Raw genomic sequence first — 19,147 nt, 5'->3', positions numbered from 1 at the left:
TCCGTCGTACTTACGACGTAAAGATTTGAAGCATGCTTCAAATCTAAAGTCCGTCGGATTTTAGGCTAAAAAAGTCCGTTGAAAGTCCGGAGAAGCCCACACACGATCGGATTACCAGCCAGCTTTAGTCCGTCAGCGTCCGTTGGACTTTTGTAGACGAAAAGTCCGACCGTGTGTACGCGGCATTACAGTATCGCCGGATGGCTTAAAGGTTCTGGTACTGTGAAGAAGCTGTTCTATATTTAAACTACCCTTACAGTATCGCCGTATGGCTTAAAGGTTCTGGTACTGTGACGCTGTTCTACAATTTAATCAAGGTAATACATTCCTGGCTGCTAAGTTTGTGAGAGAGACTTATCCAGGTATCCGCTGGCTGCTAAGTCCTGTGAGAGAGGCTTATCCAGACATTGTACTGTTTGTTAGGTCTGTGGCAGAGACCTACTCAGCTATACAAGATTCCGCTAAGAGAAAGTTGTGTGTTTGTCATTTCCTCTGAAGAGTCTTTAAGTGATCTGCTACAAAAAGGTATCTGCAACCTCCCCTCAACCTCTTTACTACTACTTGCTTCAAGTTTTTCATCAAAGCATTGAAAAATACTAAAGTGACTGGCGCCCGTATTTGTTCTCACTTCCCATTAAAGCCATGGACTCAGCGCTGGGGTGAATGTAAACCCGCTCCCGGTATCTGGAGGTGTCTCTTTGTTACCAGTATACTCAGGGGGGCACTACACACATGTGTTTTTATACCTGAATTTCTTTCCTCCTATAGAACTGCCATCCTCCCCTTGCTCAGCCCGGGATAAAAAGTACATGAGCTTTTTTTTCAGCATATTCAGGATTTTTGGGGATACTCATTCTGGTGACAACTAGGGTTTCCCTTACTTTGGAGGGATTTGCTCTCCCTTCCTGTTTTGGCTATTGGACAGGAAGTGAAGGGTGATTTTCCCAATGGGGCACAGATGGCAAAAAAACAGACTGGGGTTATAACCCTCTCTTACTCTATACAAAATGAAGCACTCTGCAGACCTAAGATACGTAAAAAAAACGTCTTTCTCTTTTATCCAGCTAGGTGTTCAGCTCTTCCTGTTTTTCCCTCTTTATATTGGGGCCAAAACCTTACAAGCCATGAGGTTTTCCTTTGACTCCATCTTGGTCTCAAAGTGCATCTGAACCTTAGTGGCCACTTAAACTACATGTGGGTCCCTGATAAAACGTGTGTTTTACAAGTCCAGCAAAAAACTTCACAGTGATAGGTTTCATACTTAGATCCATGCTGGTATACCAGCTGCGAAGGTCTCGTTCTGCCATTTTCTCCACCCCCCCACCTCATCCCTCAGTTATTTTCCCGCCCTCCTTTTTGGGTGATATTCCTCTGGCATGGGGGTGCTGCATCTGGACATGACATATATTTTTTCATCCTATTTTTGCTCTTTCAATGCCTTCTCGGGTGTTGCTGTCTCCTTCTCCTCTGTTGAGCATATGATCTCCGGTGCTTGAAACGTTTAACACTGAGATTGTTCGTATTCACTTGGAAGCTTTCAGCCCATTCCTTTCTCCCTGAAGAAGACCCTCACCTCACATGTCAAAACGCCTTGGATTTTATCTGTCTTTTTGACAGCTGGTTTGAGCCTCTTCCATTAGTCATGTTTTCATCTTGTGTCAGGATTTTCTCAGTGTTATCATGTGTTTTAGTTTTGATGTATAAAGTATTTATGTTTTGTAATACGTTTTCACTATTTTACTTCATTTTTTGAGTGTTCATGGTCCTTCAAAGTCCCATTTTTGAGGAAATTCTCTTTTACATATTGTACCAAGGATGTGGACCTGAACCTCTTTCCTTTCCCAATCAATTAGTCTAAATTGTTGTTAGTTATAAAGTAAAGTTTAAAGTATATCTAAAGCCAAACTTTTTGTTTTTCATTTGTGAAGGAGTAGGGAATGGTTAAAGCCTTTTAGCTAGCAATAAAGGTCTGAACATTGCTATCACCAACACTACTTTTTAATCAACAATGAAAGATTTTAGGGTGCTTAAACCTCTACACGGTGGGGTTGATTTGGTAAATAGGCTATTCACTTTGCAAGGGCATTTACCCCTAACTTTGCGAATGTGGCGAAACTGTAGTGACTTCCATCATTCAATCATATGCAAGCACTTTCTTGAACTTACCTGTAGTGTTCTAGTGCTCTTCAAAGCACATACTCACCTGCACAGAGAATCCAGCACCACCATCTTGGTCCTCTTCAGCTGGCTGCCTCTTTTGGGTGTAGGCAGTTAGCTCCAATGACGCACCAGACTTGCCCCGTGGCCCATCCACTGGACCTGGGCCACTCTGTGTGCTGATCTTGCAGCCTCCTAGGAAATGTGATGTAAAATGTGATGTAAGTATCCCAGGATGCTGCAGTACCAGGTACCTGTCATTAGAATATACAAACAAAACGAACAACCTTCTGCACTCAAGGTGAATGTTTCAGCAACGGAGAACTGAGCAAGACTTTGCAGACCCTTGAAGACTGCTGTAGCCCAAAAAGAACACTGAAAAAACAAAAAACAAAGGTTGCCCAACAATATAGTGTGTCACTCAGGCTTAATCAGCATGGGGAGTAACATGAGTAGCTCCGCATCTGTTGTGGGAGAGCAGGTGAGGGATGGAGTTTACTGAGGGGAAAAGAGGAAGAAATCCCTAATGCCGCACATCCACGGAGTCCTGTAGTGATGTTGGTGAGAGTGGCAACCTCAGCCTTGGCTCCCGCCAGGCAACGCCCCAACATGTTTCGCTCCGCCCCCCAATGCTTTATCATGGGGATAAAGAAAGGGTGCACCAGCCTTACACATTACCTTACACATTATGATATCAAGCTCATCAATATCCACAGTGACCCGCACACCCTGGTCCACTGCGACGATCCTAACATAGGGAAGACACTTCAAATGGCTGATGCATTTCGAGAGCCACCACAGAAGAAGAAGAGGCTACCTGCCCGCGAAATGCATCAGAAATTTGAAGTGTCTTTCATACGTTGGTATCTGCACAGCGGACCAGGGTATGCGGGTCACGGTGAATATTAGAGAGCTTAATATTATGTGCTGTTTGTGAGTAGACAAATGTTTTATTTATTCAGTAAAAGAGTTTTTAAGGCAATGTGCATGGCTGGTGCACCCTTTGCTTTTATTTTTCCTGTCATTGGAATGGCAGTGGGAGGTGGGGCTAAAAATTAAAAAAAATTCAAAAGCTAGAAAAAGACAAAAAAAAATAAAAAATCTCACAATTCTCTTGTGGTGATGGATGGGGGATGTTAAAGCGGAACTAACTCCCTTTTGGGACTGTAGTTTTGCTTTAAGGTAATAAAATGCATTTTCCGAATGAAAACATAACTGGATTAAAGGGGGTTTTATCAACAGACCTGCTGTTCCTGTAAGCCCCTGTACTAGCGATGGCTTTTATGACAAACATTTTTTCTCTTTCTAACAGCTTCACAATAAACAATAAAGACTCATTCTTCAGTAACTCAACACGGAGCCGGATAGTACATCATGTATTACAGAGGACAAAGTATGAAGACGGAAAATCGAAAATGGGTAAGATTGCTATTCTTTCATTTCGGTTACAAAATAAAGTTTAGGATATGGCGACTGTTGCAGAATTTACTTCTCCTTATAAGTGAACATATTGCTTATTTTCAGTGAACACACCTTTCAGGGTATTTTTCCAGTATTTATTTTAACGTGACCATGTCACTACAGGGCTGAAAGACATATAAGTCTAATTTGTAATCACAAAACATTTTTTGGATGCGGTTTGCTTACTAGAAGATACTTACCTTTCTGCTGACCTATGTATTGAAAACTCCATCAAATGGCTGTCCCTTTTCCCTGGCCACTGCAGGTATCAACATTTTAGGTGGGTTGAATATTTACTCCTCCCGCCACATGTTGTGATTGATCCCACTGGCTCAAACTATAGGTCCAGTAATGAGTAATGCTTTTATATGCATTTTTACATTGGAGTTAAGCCACCCAGGACTTTTATTAGCTCTTTTAAATTTATTACCCATTGGGATGCATTCTCTAATACCCTTATTTAATATGCTCTGAAAGAATACCCATTTTTCCTCTGTGTTCTTCGTTCCTAAGATTTTATCCCATTTAGTACCTTCTAGCAAGGATCGTAGTTCAGGAAAGTTGGCTCTTTTGAAAGTCAGTGTCTGTATTCCCCTTATGTTTCCTATTTGTGTGATTTATACTGAAACTAATTGACCTGTGATAGCTGTTTCTAAATTGCCCCGTATTTCCACATCCGTGATCAGATCTGTATTGTTGGTAATCAGTTGGTCTAGTAACACTTTGTTTCTAGTTGGTGTATTTACCATCTGACCCATGAAATTGTCCTCCAATACATTTAAGAAATGGCGAGTTTTAGATGAATGCGTGGTTCCTTCCGCCCAGTCCATGTCTGGATAATCAAAGTTCCCCATTATAATGACACTTCCCATCCTTGCCACTAATACAAATTGTGAAAGGAGGTCTGCCTCCCCCTCCTCCCTCTGGTTAGGGGGCCTATAGCATACTTCCAGTATTACTTTCCAATTAGTTTCCTCCCTTTGTAGCTCTACCCATAGGGATTACACCTTCTCCCTTGCTCCCTTAGTGATGTCGTCTCTCACATTCACTTGTACATAATTTTTGATATACAGGCATACTCCTCCCCCTTTATTACCCTCTCTATCCCTGCGATATAGGGAATACCCTTGAATGGTTGCCAGCCAATCATGAGAGCTGTTGAACCAAGTCTATGGAATTCCTACAAAATCTAAATAGTCATTGTACAACAGTAGCTCAAGTTCTCCCATCTTGTCCGCCAGATTCCTGGCATTGGCGAACATGCCACTTAGTTTAGAATACGTATAGGGGAACACATGCGTGAGATTACTGAAAAGAATCCAGATAAGCCCCTAGCCAAACACTTTGCCCAATTTTATGGAGGTAGCCTTGAAGGCATGCATGTCAAGGCTATATATCTGTTGAAATTATCACCAAGACGGAGGGGATTTTAATTTGATACTCCTCCAAAAAGAAAAGTGGTGGATTTATAGATTGTGCTAAGAGGCCTCAACACAGAATTCAATTTACAGGTCTTTTTTAGAATAATAAATCCTCCACTTTTTGGAACCATCAACTTAAACCCATGTGAGTGTGCATAACTATATGACTAGTAGATGTGCAGACACAGTAATGGATAAAAATATATACATCCACCCTTTCCTATTCACCCCACATATCCACATACATATATATCCTATTCCTCCCACCACTTATACATCTATTGGATGGCAGATGGAACATATTTGTATATTTGGTAGACTAGACTGGACGTAATGTGATCTTGTATAGATACATCCGGGTCGGATGCAGTGTATGTCTGACCCAGACTGCTATACAGTATATGTAGTCAACACTGGCTATATCATGATAGGACAACAACATCTTTGGTGAACCTGTCTCTGTATACTGTAATGATCCTATTTCAAAGTGACCTCCTATGACAATCCTTCCCAATATTTGGTGAATCAAGATTTGTTTTTTTCTTAAAATGTCTGTCTATGTCTTAATGTCCTTGTTTTGCCATCTCTTCCCCTTTCTTGACTAACATTAGATAGCTCAAAAGTGTTACTAAGCTCTATAGAGAGAGTGAAAGAATGATTGGCCAAAAACATATGTGCCTACTCCTCAAAATACAAGTCCAGGTTCAGTATTTCCATCTAGCACTTCTATAGTATGGTAAAAACCCAGTAGGTCCCTTAAGAGTACTGAAGAGGGGCGGCTCTATCCGAGCCCGTGACATTGAAAGGGAGCTCTCGGATACCCACCTGATGTCCAGGCGAAGCTAAGCATCCGCACAGCGAAACGCGTTGACGTCATCACCGTCATCACCATCCTGATGCCACACCAGCATCCCCTATAGTGTTGGCGAGCATATGAGGGATTCCACGAGGGGAACTGTTTGTTTGGAGAGCACTGCTCGGCAGTAGCAGAAGAGAGGATGGCAAATATGACATCGTGTGTGAGATTACAAGAGAGTTAGCGAGGAATAGTCAGTGATGACACCACCAGCCCCAAGTTGGTGCATGGCAGGCTAATCTTAAACCCTAGATGGGACAGACATTCAAGCAGGAAACGGCACTAACAACGGACATTGGCTGGTGAACACCGTGGAGGATCGGCAACGGTTATTCTGGTGGAGGGAATAAGTACAGCCATTTTTGACATCATCATTGTTTTGTCATATGCAATTGTGTTACTGTACACAGTAGCCTCTACCCATGCTGATACTGATATTTCCCCTCAGCCTTACATGCCCTAGACTCCTCCATTCCTGAGAATCTCTTTCTTTCTCACATGCATTAACTACCATAGATACAACCAGTCAAACATACCCACGAGAGAGATAATATGGGGAGCACCAGCAGATTTATCAGCACACAGCATCTGTGGTGAAGCCCTTCCGTAACAACGCCTCTCATCCTAGGCTACTCTCAGTATCTACAATACACCACCACTACCTACATTGTTCAGTTCAGAACTCAATAGGATCTCTGGCATACATGGACTGGCACGGACATTCCCGTAATGGGACCCTCAACTAATTATTCATTATTCATTCAGAATTCATTTCAGCTAGTCACCGCTTGTATTCGTACCATACAGAGATCATCTGGACAGTGTCTCCCTGGTCACCCTGGCCCTTCTCTAGCCTCACAGCTCGAGCCTCCAAGGGGTTGATACACCTCCTAGATACACTATTAACTTGACACACGGCAGTTGCCGTGGAGGTGCCTCTTTGTGCCAATGGACTTGGCGTCCGGACGTGTGTGTGTTTTTTGTTTCTTGTTCAGTGTTTTCTGTTTTGTGCCCTATCTGGGTTTTGTGTCTTTGACACAGCTAGTGTGCATTACCTTGCACTATCTAGCAGATTTTAGGTTTTCTAAACCTGTAGCTGCTAGGCAGCAATATATTTTTTTAAACTTCTATTTTGATAAATAAATTTATGAATACTTCATAAGCGATCCGTACTCATTCATTTACAGCCTTTCTTTTTTCTTCTCTCCTCTCCTTGGGGAGAGAGCATATTTTTCTTCACATAGTTTAGACCGGTGGCATACTATCTCCTTATTAGGTGTTCTGAGGTAGCAAATAGGACTTGTTACTGTACTTACCTCGGGTTTAGGTGGTTTAGTCAACCTATCACTAATGCCCCAAATACAACCCTCTGGAATTTGTTCCATGCTGACTATCTCTACCTCTGGACCCTCCCCCCGTCACCTAGTTTAAAAGCCCCTCTAACTTGTGGGCCATCTTCACTCCCAGCAGATCTGCACCCTCCTCATTTAGGTGCAGTTCGTCCCTGCTAAAGAGCTGGTAACCAAGTAGTCGACCCAGTTTTCCAGGAACCCAAACCCCTCCTTTCTACACCAGCTCCTCAGCCATTTGTTTACTTCCCTAATCTCCCTTTCTGGTGTGGCTCGAGGTACCGGTAGTATTCTGAGAATACTACCTTGGAGGTCCTTTCCCTCAATTTAGCTCCTAAGCCTGTAAAATCGTTTTATAGGACACTCCATCTTCCTCTGATTTTGTCATTGGTACCAACGTGCACCATGACAGCCGGGTCTTTCCCAGCCCCTCCCAGTAATCTGTCCACCAGATCCGTGATGTGCCGAACCTGAGCGCCCGGTAGACAACATACAGTTTGGCACTTCAGGTCTTTGTGACAGATTTCCCTCTCTGTCCTAAGAATTGAGTCCCCTACCACCAGAATCGGTCTTTCATTTCCTTTAGCTTTACTTCCAGCCTCACTGGAGGAGTTATTCCCCTGGCAGCTAGGGGAGTCACTCAGCTCCAGCAATGCTGGTTCCTGACTGGTTTCACCAATGTCCAACGGGCGTATTTAATGGGATGTTCCAGCCCAGGACTGGCCTCCCTGGCACTTTCTCCTCTATCCTTCCTGACTGTCACCCATCTACTCTGCTTTGGTGCCTGCCTCTCTTTATCTCCACCCGCCTCTGTGCTGGCCCCTGCTGACACCTGCCGGGTACGATCCCAACTCTCCTTTAGTATGGAGAGTCTTCTCAGTGTTGACAGTTGCTTCCCTAGATTCAGAACCTGGGCTTCAAGGGAAACAATGTGCTTACATTTTGCACAGCAGTATTTGCCCTCGATCAGATGACCAAGGAACGCATACATGCCACAATATAATACTCAACAATACACAGGTATTCAACAATACAATACACAGGTACTCGCAGCACGTGTGCACTCACAGCACACATGCACTCACAGCACTCTGGTACTCACAGCACTCGGGTACTCACAGCACACATGCACTCACAGCACACGGGTACTCACAGCACAGGTGCACTCACAGTACACGGGTACTCACAGCACACGGGTACTCACAGCACTCATGCACTCACAGCACAGGGATACTCACAGCACATGGGTACTCACAGCACACGTTCACTCACAGCACCTGGGTACTCACAGCAAACAGGTACTCACAGCACTCGTGCGCTTACAGCACAGGGGTACTCACAGCACTCGGGTACTCATAGTACACATGCACTCACAGCAAAAGGGTTCTCACAATACACAGGTACTTACAATACACAAAATACACAGGTACTCGCAATACACACAATGCACAGGTACTCACAATACACAGGTACTCACAATAGTCAGGTACTCACAATACACAGGTACTCACAATACCCTCAATACACAGGTACTCACAATACACAAAATACACAGGTACTCGCAATACACACAATGCACAGGTACTTACAATGCACAGGTACTCACAATACTCTGGTACTCACAATACACAGGTACTCACAATACACACAATACTCAGGTACTCACAATACTCAGGTACTGACAATACACAGATACTCACAATACCCACAATACTCAGGTACTCACAATACACACAATACTCAAGTACACACAATACACAGGTACACACAATACTCAGGTACTCACAGTACTCAGGTATTCACATAAACTGTCAGTCAGGTTTGGTTGTTTGTGTCTCTGTGTCACTCTGCACAGCCTCCCCTTGTACCATCTATGTCATCATTTGTTGCTGTTTTCAGCTTTTTCATCTGCCTTTAATTATTTATTTATCATTCTTTATTATTCATTACTTTTTTTTTTGTTAGGGTTCGGTTATGATTAGGGATTGGGGTTATGGGTTAGGATTAGATTTTAGGTGTTGGGGTTAGGTTTATTTTTTTATTACTGTTATTTATTTATGTTTATTTATTTATTACTGTTTAGGTTTATTTAATTATTGCATTTGAGCAGAAATACACTTACAAACACACAACAAAAAGTGCAAAAATGCTCACAAATGTGCAAATTGTGTGTTTTAATGCAATTGTGGATAAAAATGCTTAAAAAATGCACCAATCTGCCCAAATCAAGCTACAAAAGAAGACTCCATAGAGAATAATTGTTTTTTTTTTTCCCCAGCGTTTTGGAGCTTTAAGCTACAAAAATGCTCAGGTATGAATGGTGCCTAAGGGTAGTATTTTTCAGATTTGCATAGCTGTTTATCCATTGAAAGCAAATTTGTTCCGTGCGAATAGGGCAAAAATCAAACGTTCCAAAGTTATATTTTTTTCAGATCAAATGGGATTCACTGGAAAAACTGTGAATGGGAAAATGACTGCATTATGACCACTAGATAGCAATGAGTTTCATGGGAAATTAGGATTCACTTCGCTCCATCTAGTGGCCATAATGTGTTATTTTCCACATTCACATTGTTTTTGAATAACATTCAATCTGCAGAGACTAAAGCTTCAGAACATTTCAGATTTACCCCATTTACACAGAATGAATTGATATGCAGTTTCAATGGATAAACAACTAGACAAATTTTATATAAAAATACAGCCCTTAGTTTAGAATTCCCAGAGTGGCCAGTGAGTTCTCAGACTCTGAGCTGAAAGCTACTGAAACAGAAAGAGCATATGAGGGGGTTTGAATGAGAGAAAAAGCTTGCCACTGTAATGGTGGAGGTGAGCAGTAACAACTAGGCCTCACTGAGCAATGTCCTGAGAGTATTCCAGTCAGGCTTCATGAGGTATATAAAAGGCCTACACCTAAAGCAAGGGCATTATTCAACTTCAGTCAGAGCTGCACAGTTTTTGTTTATCTACAGACACCCCTTATCTGCATTAGGGTTGCCACCTTTTCTTCAAGTCAAACCCGAACACTTTGGCGTCACACAGCAATTTTTTTTCATAGTATACATAGATAAACAATGCATAGATGTTGCTATTAAATTCCAATCATATGAAGTTAATCACAAGAGTTCCCCTTTACATCAGAGTCCACAGAGTCCCCCCTTTACATCAGAGTCCACAGAGTATCCCTTTTACATCAGAGTCCACAGAGTTCCCCCTTTACATCAGAGTCCACAGAGTTCCCCTTTTACATCAGAGTCCACAGAGTTCCCCTTTTACATCTGAATCTGCAGAGCTTCCCTTTTACATCAGAGTTCCTTTTCACTGTAAGGGGGGACTCTGCAGACTCTGATGTAAAGGAGAACTCTGGGGACTCTAACATAAGGGATGCTCTGATGTACGAAGACGACTCTGATGTAAAGGGGAGCACTGTGGCCTCTGGTGTAAAGGGGAGCGCTGATGTAATGAGTGCTCTGAGAACCCTGATTTACCTTATCGTACTAACTTAGAGGCAGGAGAGAGAAGGGGGGAGACTTAGTCCGGTCTGAATAATGTGTCCGGGTCTCAGACAGTCTGAAACCCAGGACGCATGATTCCAAACCCGAACTGTCCAGGTGAATCCTAGACAGGTGGCAACCCTAATCTGCATAGGCAGTGGTTTGGTAAAGGTGAACTAACCCTTTAATGTCAGATTGTTGAGCACTAATGCCTGGCACGAACTAACAGTTTTTTATTTTTCGTGCAACTCAGCGGGGACAGCTCTGGTCGGAGCCGCTGTACTAACCATGCAAGGTTAGTTCAGCAATCTCCTACACTGAGCTGCTGTGTTCTGACAGGGGGGTGCCCCCCCCCCCCACCTCCCTCACCACCACCAAAACAAGCTAAGAGCACTGATCGGGAGTCAAACAGACCGACATATACACGGACCGAATGTCAGACACTTTTTTTTCAACCGGCCGCTGTCTCCCGACATTTGACCCGTGTGTACCCAGCTTTAGGCTTCATGCTCAATAGCTTAAAAAACGCTCCCAGCAGCAGCTTTTGAGCATTTTCTTTCTGCTTCTCAAAGCAAATAGTGTTATCCTAACATAAAAACCTTTTTTTTTGCGGTTTTGGGAGCAATTTGCTGACAAAAATTTTTTTTGCACAGACACCAGAAGGGAAGGAAAGCAATAGCTGCACATATAGGGGAAGTGAGAGAAAGCAGTAGCTGCACAGAGACAGAAATGAGAGAAAGCAGTAGTTGCACAAAGACAGGAAGTGAAGGAAAGCAATAGCTGCGCGGACAGAGGAAGTGAGAGAAAGCAGTAGTTGCACAGACACAGGAAGTGAGGGAAAGCAGTAGTTGCACGGACACAGGAAGTGAAGGAATGCAGTAGCTCCACGGACAGAGGAAGTGAGAGAAAGCAGTAGCTCTACGGACACAGGAAGTGAGGGAAAGCAGTAGCTTCATGGACAGAGGAAGTGAGGGAAAGCAGTAGTTGCGTGGACACAGGAAGTGACGGAATGCAATAGCTCCACGGACAGAGAAAGTGAGAGAAAGCAGTAACTCTACGGACACAGGAAATGAGGGAAAGCAGTAGCTCCATGGACAGAGGAAGTGAGGGAAAGTAGTAGCTCCATGGACAGAGGAAGTGAGGGAAAGTAGTAGCTCCATGGACAGAGGAAGTGAGAGAAAGCAGTAGCTGCATGGACACAGGAAGTGAGAGAAAGCGGCTTTAGGCTCCATGCACAATAGCTTAAAAAGACGCACCTAGTAGCAGCTTTTAAGCATTTTTTTTTTCTGCTTCCTGAAGCAAATAGTGTTATCCTAACATAAAAAGTTGTTTTGTTGTTGTTTTTTTTTTTTTTTTTTTTGTGGTTTTGGGAGCAATTTGCAGACAGAATTTTTTATTTTTTTTTATCTTATAATATGCATGGAGCTTAACACAATATTCCGGTTTATATGTGGATGTTCTGAATGAAAAATCACTATTTGGTAATGACTTACCACTAGTCAGGTTTACGAACATTTATTCAGTTCCTTGACAAGTTACGTTAACCCGCTAATACTTTTTCAAGCCTATAAAATGTGAGTGAATATTTGAAATTGTTGCAAGGGCAAAACCTTTCTGAAATGTGGATCACAAGCTGCCATTAATGTGTTTGTGTCCCCACAGGTATAGGCAGATTGCTCACTAATGGAACATATGAAGCAGCTTTTCCACCACATGAGGTAAAAGTGTTTTTTTTTTTTTCTTATTTGTAATTGTATTTGAGCTGTTTAGAATCTAAGCTATTAGTGTTGTAAAAAGGAAGAACAATCTTCAAAAACATTTCTGGAATGCATTTCTGTTTTATCCCCATCATATATGTGTGGCAGCAAAAGGCTGGGCTTTAAGGTTTACATGGCGCACATATTCGTCACTGGGTGGCCAATATTTATGTCCGTGCTCAGAGACCAAGCTGTGAAAGACAGCTCTCGATCTCCACTAAACATTGGTAGCTGGAGAGACCGACTCCCGATCATGTGACAGCCAGTCGCAGTGGTTAAGTGACCGGCTAATCTTTTCCGCCCCCTGGCATTCAGAAGTTTTTAAAGGGATACCAAGGTGGGCAGGAATAAGGTTAAAGATAGTGGCAACAGGGACTATAGTCTGGGCCACACCAGTCCAAAAGGGGCAATACTGAGACTGAGCAGCCACAGCTCCTTCAGTGAGAGTTTGATCTGCTTATATTTTTCCTTCCTTGGTTACTAATTTTTCCTGTCATCAATATACTAATACAAATTTAAAATACAACCTTGCCATTTTCATTACATACCTTATTTTAGACGCAGTGAAATCTTTACTGGGTCTCTGTGCTTCTCTGTCCAATACGGGCAGATTGTGGCTGGTAGGAGAGGCAGCAGGATAGTGTACATAAGTTCCTGAAAACATTCCAACACCTAGCCTTAGTACTCCTTTCTAGAGCCCTAACCCTGTGACAGACCTAGCCGGGAGAGAGACTTTTGGAGGGGACTGTATGCTAGCCTCTTGCCGATCGATTGGGGGCCCTTGTATTTGGGGGAATGGTGCTCTTTGTGAGCTGTATGCCTGGGGACCATTGAGGTGGTATTACTGTGGATTCGGGTCCTGGTCCCCCAGGACACACAGACTCTGAGGACACTGGATTTGCCATATTGGAATAGTGGCTGATTCATAATGCTGGGACAGATACTGTTAGGAGATACTGATGTAAGTTCCAGCACCTGTCTGTCTGTTGTCTGCTAAAATGTGTATTGTAAATAAGTCTATAGTATGGGATCTAAGAGTCATTAGATCCCCATTGTGGTTTGTGTTAATTAACTCTGCTATTGTGTGAAGAAGAGTCTATGTTGATTGTGATAATGTTGATTGGATTTTCTGAACTACAAGACGGCCAGTCTGGCCTAAAAGTCATGTCTGAGTCATCTAGGCTGTCTAAAGGGATTAGTTAATTAGCTCATGTTACTTAGGTTAATTAGGTTACAGCTGTATTGTTAGAGTAATATGAGCAGGAGGTCTGCACCTCCACTTTTAGTGTATAAAAGCCTGTATTTTGCAATAAAGAGAGATTCCTAGTTGAACTTACATACAGCCTGCCTGGTGTTTGTTCTGAGCTATCACAACTGGGTTAGAACGGCACATAGCTGTAGTTCCAATCCCGGAACATTGGATGACCGAACAATCAGATGTTGCGATCTGCAATCTGATTCTATAGCTGCAGAGGAGTGTCGGGAGAGTGGAACCGAGCGAGCAAAGGGCTCGTTACAAACCCCAATTCAAGCAGTGCACTGGCCCCTGGGAGGAATTATGCAAAGATTAAAATTTCTTGATGGGCGCATGTCAGTCTAGAAGAGTGGGTGTTCCTAGGCAGGCTGCATTTGCATGCAGAGTTCCCTATTTAACACCTACATGTGACCTTGAACCTCCCTTATTGCAAGAACGTAAATCCAATAAATGACGGTGGAGGGCCAGGGACAGTCCGGCTGGGTAGGAAAGGGCTAGATAACGCTGGATGTCCTCCAGTCAGGAAATTAAGTTGGATTTATCTAACTTGCTTCTATAGCACACTGTGAGAAACTCAAAGATATTTGCATAACTCCTTCCTGGATTAGGGATGCCATCCCATTTGCCGAGGACTAATTTTGAGGGGTGGGCCCCCCTGGCTCCTCAGAAACTGCACTACTAAAATTTACTAATATATCTATACAGTATTTCACAAAAGTGAGTACACCCCTCACATTTTTATGAATATTTTATTATATCTTTTCATGTGACAACACTGAAGAAATGACACTTTGCTACAATGTTAAGTAGTGAGTGTACAGCTTGTATAACAGTGTAAATTTGCTGTCCCCTCAAAATAACTCAACACACAGCCATTAATGTCTAAACCGCTGGCAACAAAAGTGAGTACACCCCTAAGTGAAAATGTCCAAATTGGGCCCAAAGTGTCAATATTTTTTGTGGCCACCATTATATTCCAGCACTGCCTTAACCCTCTTGGGCATGGAGATTACCAGAGCTACACAGGTTGCCACTGGAGTCCTCTTCCACTCCTCCATGACGACATCACGGAGCTGGTGGATGTTGGAGACCTTGCGTTCCTCCACCTCCCGTTTGAGGATGTCCCACAGATGCTCAATAGGGTTTAAGTCTGGAGACATGCTTGGCCAGTCCATCACCTTTACCCTGAGCTTTGTTAGTGCTATGAAAACTGTTGACACTATAAATCTTGTATAATAATAATATTAATGCTATGCTACAGCTGCACTGTTTACCCTGCACTTTGTGCATTACTTGCTTTTGACCTCTACAGTCTGTTACACACTCCTAACACATGCACTCTGTGTGTTAAACACTCCTAAACCACTACATTCTGTGCAATACTTGCTTTTGACTTCAATATGTGGATCATACCCCTGATCTTTGCATTCTGTCTATTACACACTCCTAACCTCTGCATCCTGTGCATTTCACACTCCTGGCTTCCACACTCTGTGCATTACACACTCCTGTCATCTGCATGCTTTGCATTAAACACTCCAGACCTCTGCACTCTGTATATTACACACTCCAGACCTCTGCACTCTGTACATTATGCACTCCTGATCTCTCCACTTTGTACATTACACACTCCTGACCTTTGCATGCTGTGCATTACACACTCCAGACTTCTACATCCTGTACATTACACACTCCAGACCTCTGCATCCTGTGCATTACACACTCCTGACATCTTCATCCTGTGCTTTGCGGACTCCTGATCTCTGCACTTTGTACGTTACACACTCCTGACCTCTTCATCCTTTGCATTACACACTCCTGACCTCTTCATCCTGTGTGTTACACACTCCTGACCTCTGCACTTTGTATGTTACACATTCCTGAACTCTTCATCCTGTGCATTGCACACTCTTGACCTCTTCATCCTGTGTGTTACACACTCCTGACCTCTGCACTTTGTACGTTACACATGCCTGACCTCTTCATCCTGTGCGTTACACACTCCTGACCTCTTCATCTTGTGTGTTACACACTCCTGACCTCTGCACTTTGTATGTTACACACTCCTGACTTCTTCATCCTGTGCATTACACACTCTTGACCTCTGCATCCTGTGCATTACACACTCCTGGCCTCTGCATCCTGTGCATTACACACTCCTGACCTCTTCATCCTGTTCTTTCTACACTCCTGACTTCTGCACTTTGTACGTCACACACTCCTGAACTCTTCATCCTGTGCGTTACACGCTCTTGACCTCTTCATCCTGTGTGTTACACACTCCTGATCTCTGCACTTTGTGCATTACCCTGCACTCAATATATTACACACTTCTGACCCCTGCATTCAATATGTTGCACACTCTTGACCCATAGCAGAGTAGTTTTATTTTTTATTTACTCATACTCCTTTAAGCCCCTCCCACTCTGTCCAGATCCACAATGTGCTGTGGTGCGCTACGCACTGTTTATAATGACCAGTATTGACAGAGCATGTTAAATAGGGATGCGTGATTTGTGGATGTTGCTACAAATAGGGGTGTCAGGTGCTAGGTGTGGAAACTGGGCACAGTCAGTACAGTAGTTGTCCCCAGATTGCATTCCGAAAGTCTGGTAACCTTACCCTAGAACCACTGCTTGCAACAGGGCTGAGAGGAGAACTGGGTGCTGTAAGAAGCTATGTACAGCACCCTGTACCATGGTGTCAGCCATGAACTGCATGCATTGCATAGAGAAGAACAGAGGCCCAGTGAATATGTCACTGAGTCTAAAATAGGGTATGTAATAAAAATGGAAATGTTGTATTTAAAATGTAAATTTGCATGTTGAAAAACAGAGAGTTTAATTTAAAAACTTAAGTTGCATGTTGAAGAAAGACGAGAGGGAGGAATCGGGGAAGGTGAAATGTAAGCAAATTAAACTTCTGCTTTAAGAAAACACACTTAAAGTTGGAATTATCGCAAAAAACAACTATTATCTTTAATTTTGCCCAGAAAGTTCATTCTTACCTGGAGCCCTGGGTTAAAGTGCATGTTTAGCCAAAACTTTTTTTTTTATTATTTAGTGTTTGATAAAGTAAGGAAGGGACCCCTGTAAAGTCTTTACTGTTTACTGTGTTCCCAAGGGGGAGATTCAATCCTCTGTTAATCATTTTTTGTTTTACATTTTTTTAGGGAAGTCATAAAAGCAGACATCCAATCAAAACGCATGGTGCACAGAACCACAGGCATTTACTCTATGAGCGCTGGGCTCGCTGGGGGATGTGGTACAAGTATCAGCCTTTGGACTTAATCAGGTCTGTTTATTAAAGTACATAAATATCTATTATTAAAATGTATTAATAACCCAAACTTTTTTTTTAGTTTTGGATAGAGCGGGGAAAGATTAGACTTTCTGTCTGGTAAAAAGGTTGTCACCAGGACAGGAAGTGAGGGAGAGCAGTAGCTACATGGACACAGGAAGTAAAGGAAAGCAGTAGCTGCATGAATACAGGAAGCGAGGGCAGGCAGTAGCTGCATTTACAGAGGAAGTGAAGGAAGAAAAGCAGTAGCTGCAAAGAGGAAGCGAGGGGAAGCAGTAGCTGCATTTACAGAGGAAGCGAAGGAAGAAAAGCAGTAGCTGCACAGAGGAAGTGAGGGAAAGCAGTAGCTGCATGGACAGAGGAAGAGAGGGAAAGCAGTAGCTGCATGGAGACAGGAAAATAGGGAAAGCATTAGCTGCACAGACACAGGAAGTGAGGGAAAGCAGTAGCTGCACGGACAGAAAAAGTGAGGGAAAGCAGTAGCTGCACAGAGACAGGAAGAGAGGTAAAGCAGTAGTTGCACGGACGCAGGAAGCAAAGGAAAGCAATAACTGCACGGACAGAGGAAGTGAGAGTAAGCAGTAGCTGCACAGAGACAGGAAGTGAGGGAAAGGAGTAGCTGCACAGAGACAGGAAGGGGGGGAAAGCAGTAGCTCCACAGACACAGGGAAGTGAGGGTAAGCAGTAGCTGCACGAACAGAGGAAGTGAGGGAAAGCAATAGATGCATGGAGACAGGAAGTGAGCAAAAGCAGTAGCTGCACAGACACAGGAAGTGAGGGAAAGAAGTAGTTGCATAAACAGAGGAAGTGAGGGAATGCAGTAGCTCCATGGACACAGGAAGTGAGGAAAAGCAGTAGTCGCAGAGACAAAATGTGAGGGAAAGCAGTAGCTGTGAGGACACAGGAAGTGAGGGAAAGCGGTAGCTGTGCAGACACAGGGAGTGAGGGAAAGCAGTAGCTGCACGAACAGAGGAAGTGAGGGAAAGCAGTAGCTGTACAGACACAGGGAGTAAGAGAAAGCAGTAGCTGCACAAACAGAGGAAGCGAGGGAAAGCAGTAGATGCATGGAGACAGGAAGTGAGAGAAAGCAGTAGCTGCACAGACATAGGAAGTGAGGGAAAGCAGTAGCTGCATGGACACAAAAAGTGAGGGAAAGCAGTAGCTGTGCTGACACAGGAAGTGAGGGAAAGAAGTAGCTGCATAAACAGAGAAAGTAAGGGAAAGCAGTAGCTCCGCGGACACGGGAAGTGAGGGAAAGCAGTAGCTGCACAAGAGGAAGTGAGGAAAAGCAGTAGTTGCACAGAGACAAGACGTGAGGGAAAGCAGTAGCTGCACAGACACAGGAAGTGAGGGAAAGCAGTAGCTGTGCAGACACAGGGAGTGAGGGAAAGCAGTAGCTGTGAGGACACAGAAAGTGAGGGAAAGCAGTAGCTGTGAGGACACAGGAAGTGAGGGAAAGCAGTAACTGTGCAGACACAGGAAGTGAGGGAAAGCAGTAGCTGCACAAACAGAGGAAGTGAGGGAAAGCAGTAGATGTACAGACACAGGAAGTAAGGGAAAGCAGTAGCTGCATGAACAGAGGAAGTCAGGGAAAGTAGTAGCTGCATGGACACAAGAAGTGAGGGAAAGCAGTAGCTGCACAGAAATAGGAAGTGAGGGAAAGCACTAGCTGTGCAGACACAGGAAGTGAGGGAAAGCAGTAACTGTGCAGACACAGGAAGTGAGGGAAAGCAGTAGCTGCACAAACAGAGGAAGTGAGGGAAAGCAGTAGATGTACAGACACAGGAAGTAAGGGAAAGCAGTAGCTGCATGAACAGAGGAAGTCAGGGAAAGTAGTAGCTGCATGGACACAAGAAGTGAGGGAAAGCAGTAGCTGCACAGACATAGGAAGTGAGGGAAAGCACTAGCTGTGCAGACACAGGGAGTGAGAGAAAGCAGTAGCTGTGAGGACACAGGGAGTGAGGGAAAGCAGTATCTGTGAGAACACAGGAAGTGAGGGAACCTACACACATGCGATCTGACTCCTGTCCGAGTTTGCAGTTCGCACTGCAATATGCAAACTGATTTGGGGGTGTCCCCGCATCGCAGCAGTGTGAA

At 43.7% G+C, this 19,147-nt stretch overlaps 1 protein-coding gene across 1 annotated transcript in view; it reads left to right on the top strand.

The window, feature by feature from the left end:
• Positions 1 to 19,147, top strand: part of ANO3 (anoctamin 3) — a 620,027-nt gene that overhangs the window by 391,904 nt on the left and 208,976 nt on the right. The window contains exons 9-11 of the mRNA XM_073604550.1: positions 3,470 to 3,576; positions 12,401 to 12,456; positions 16,923 to 17,044. Coding sequence (XP_073460651.1) covers positions 3,470 to 3,576; positions 12,401 to 12,456; positions 16,923 to 17,044 — 285 coding nt within the window. The remainder of the gene's footprint in view (positions 1 to 3,469; positions 3,577 to 12,400; positions 12,457 to 16,922; positions 17,045 to 19,147) is intronic.

Source organism: Aquarana catesbeiana, linkage group LG11, assembly GCF_042186555.1.
Source record: "Aquarana catesbeiana isolate 2022-GZ linkage group LG11, ASM4218655v1, whole genome shotgun sequence".
Classification (NCBI taxonomy): domain Eukaryota; kingdom Metazoa; phylum Chordata; class Amphibia; order Anura; family Ranidae; genus Aquarana; species Aquarana catesbeiana.
Note: the sequence above shows the minus strand (reverse complement) of the source record. Positions and strands in the feature narration are given on the sequence as shown.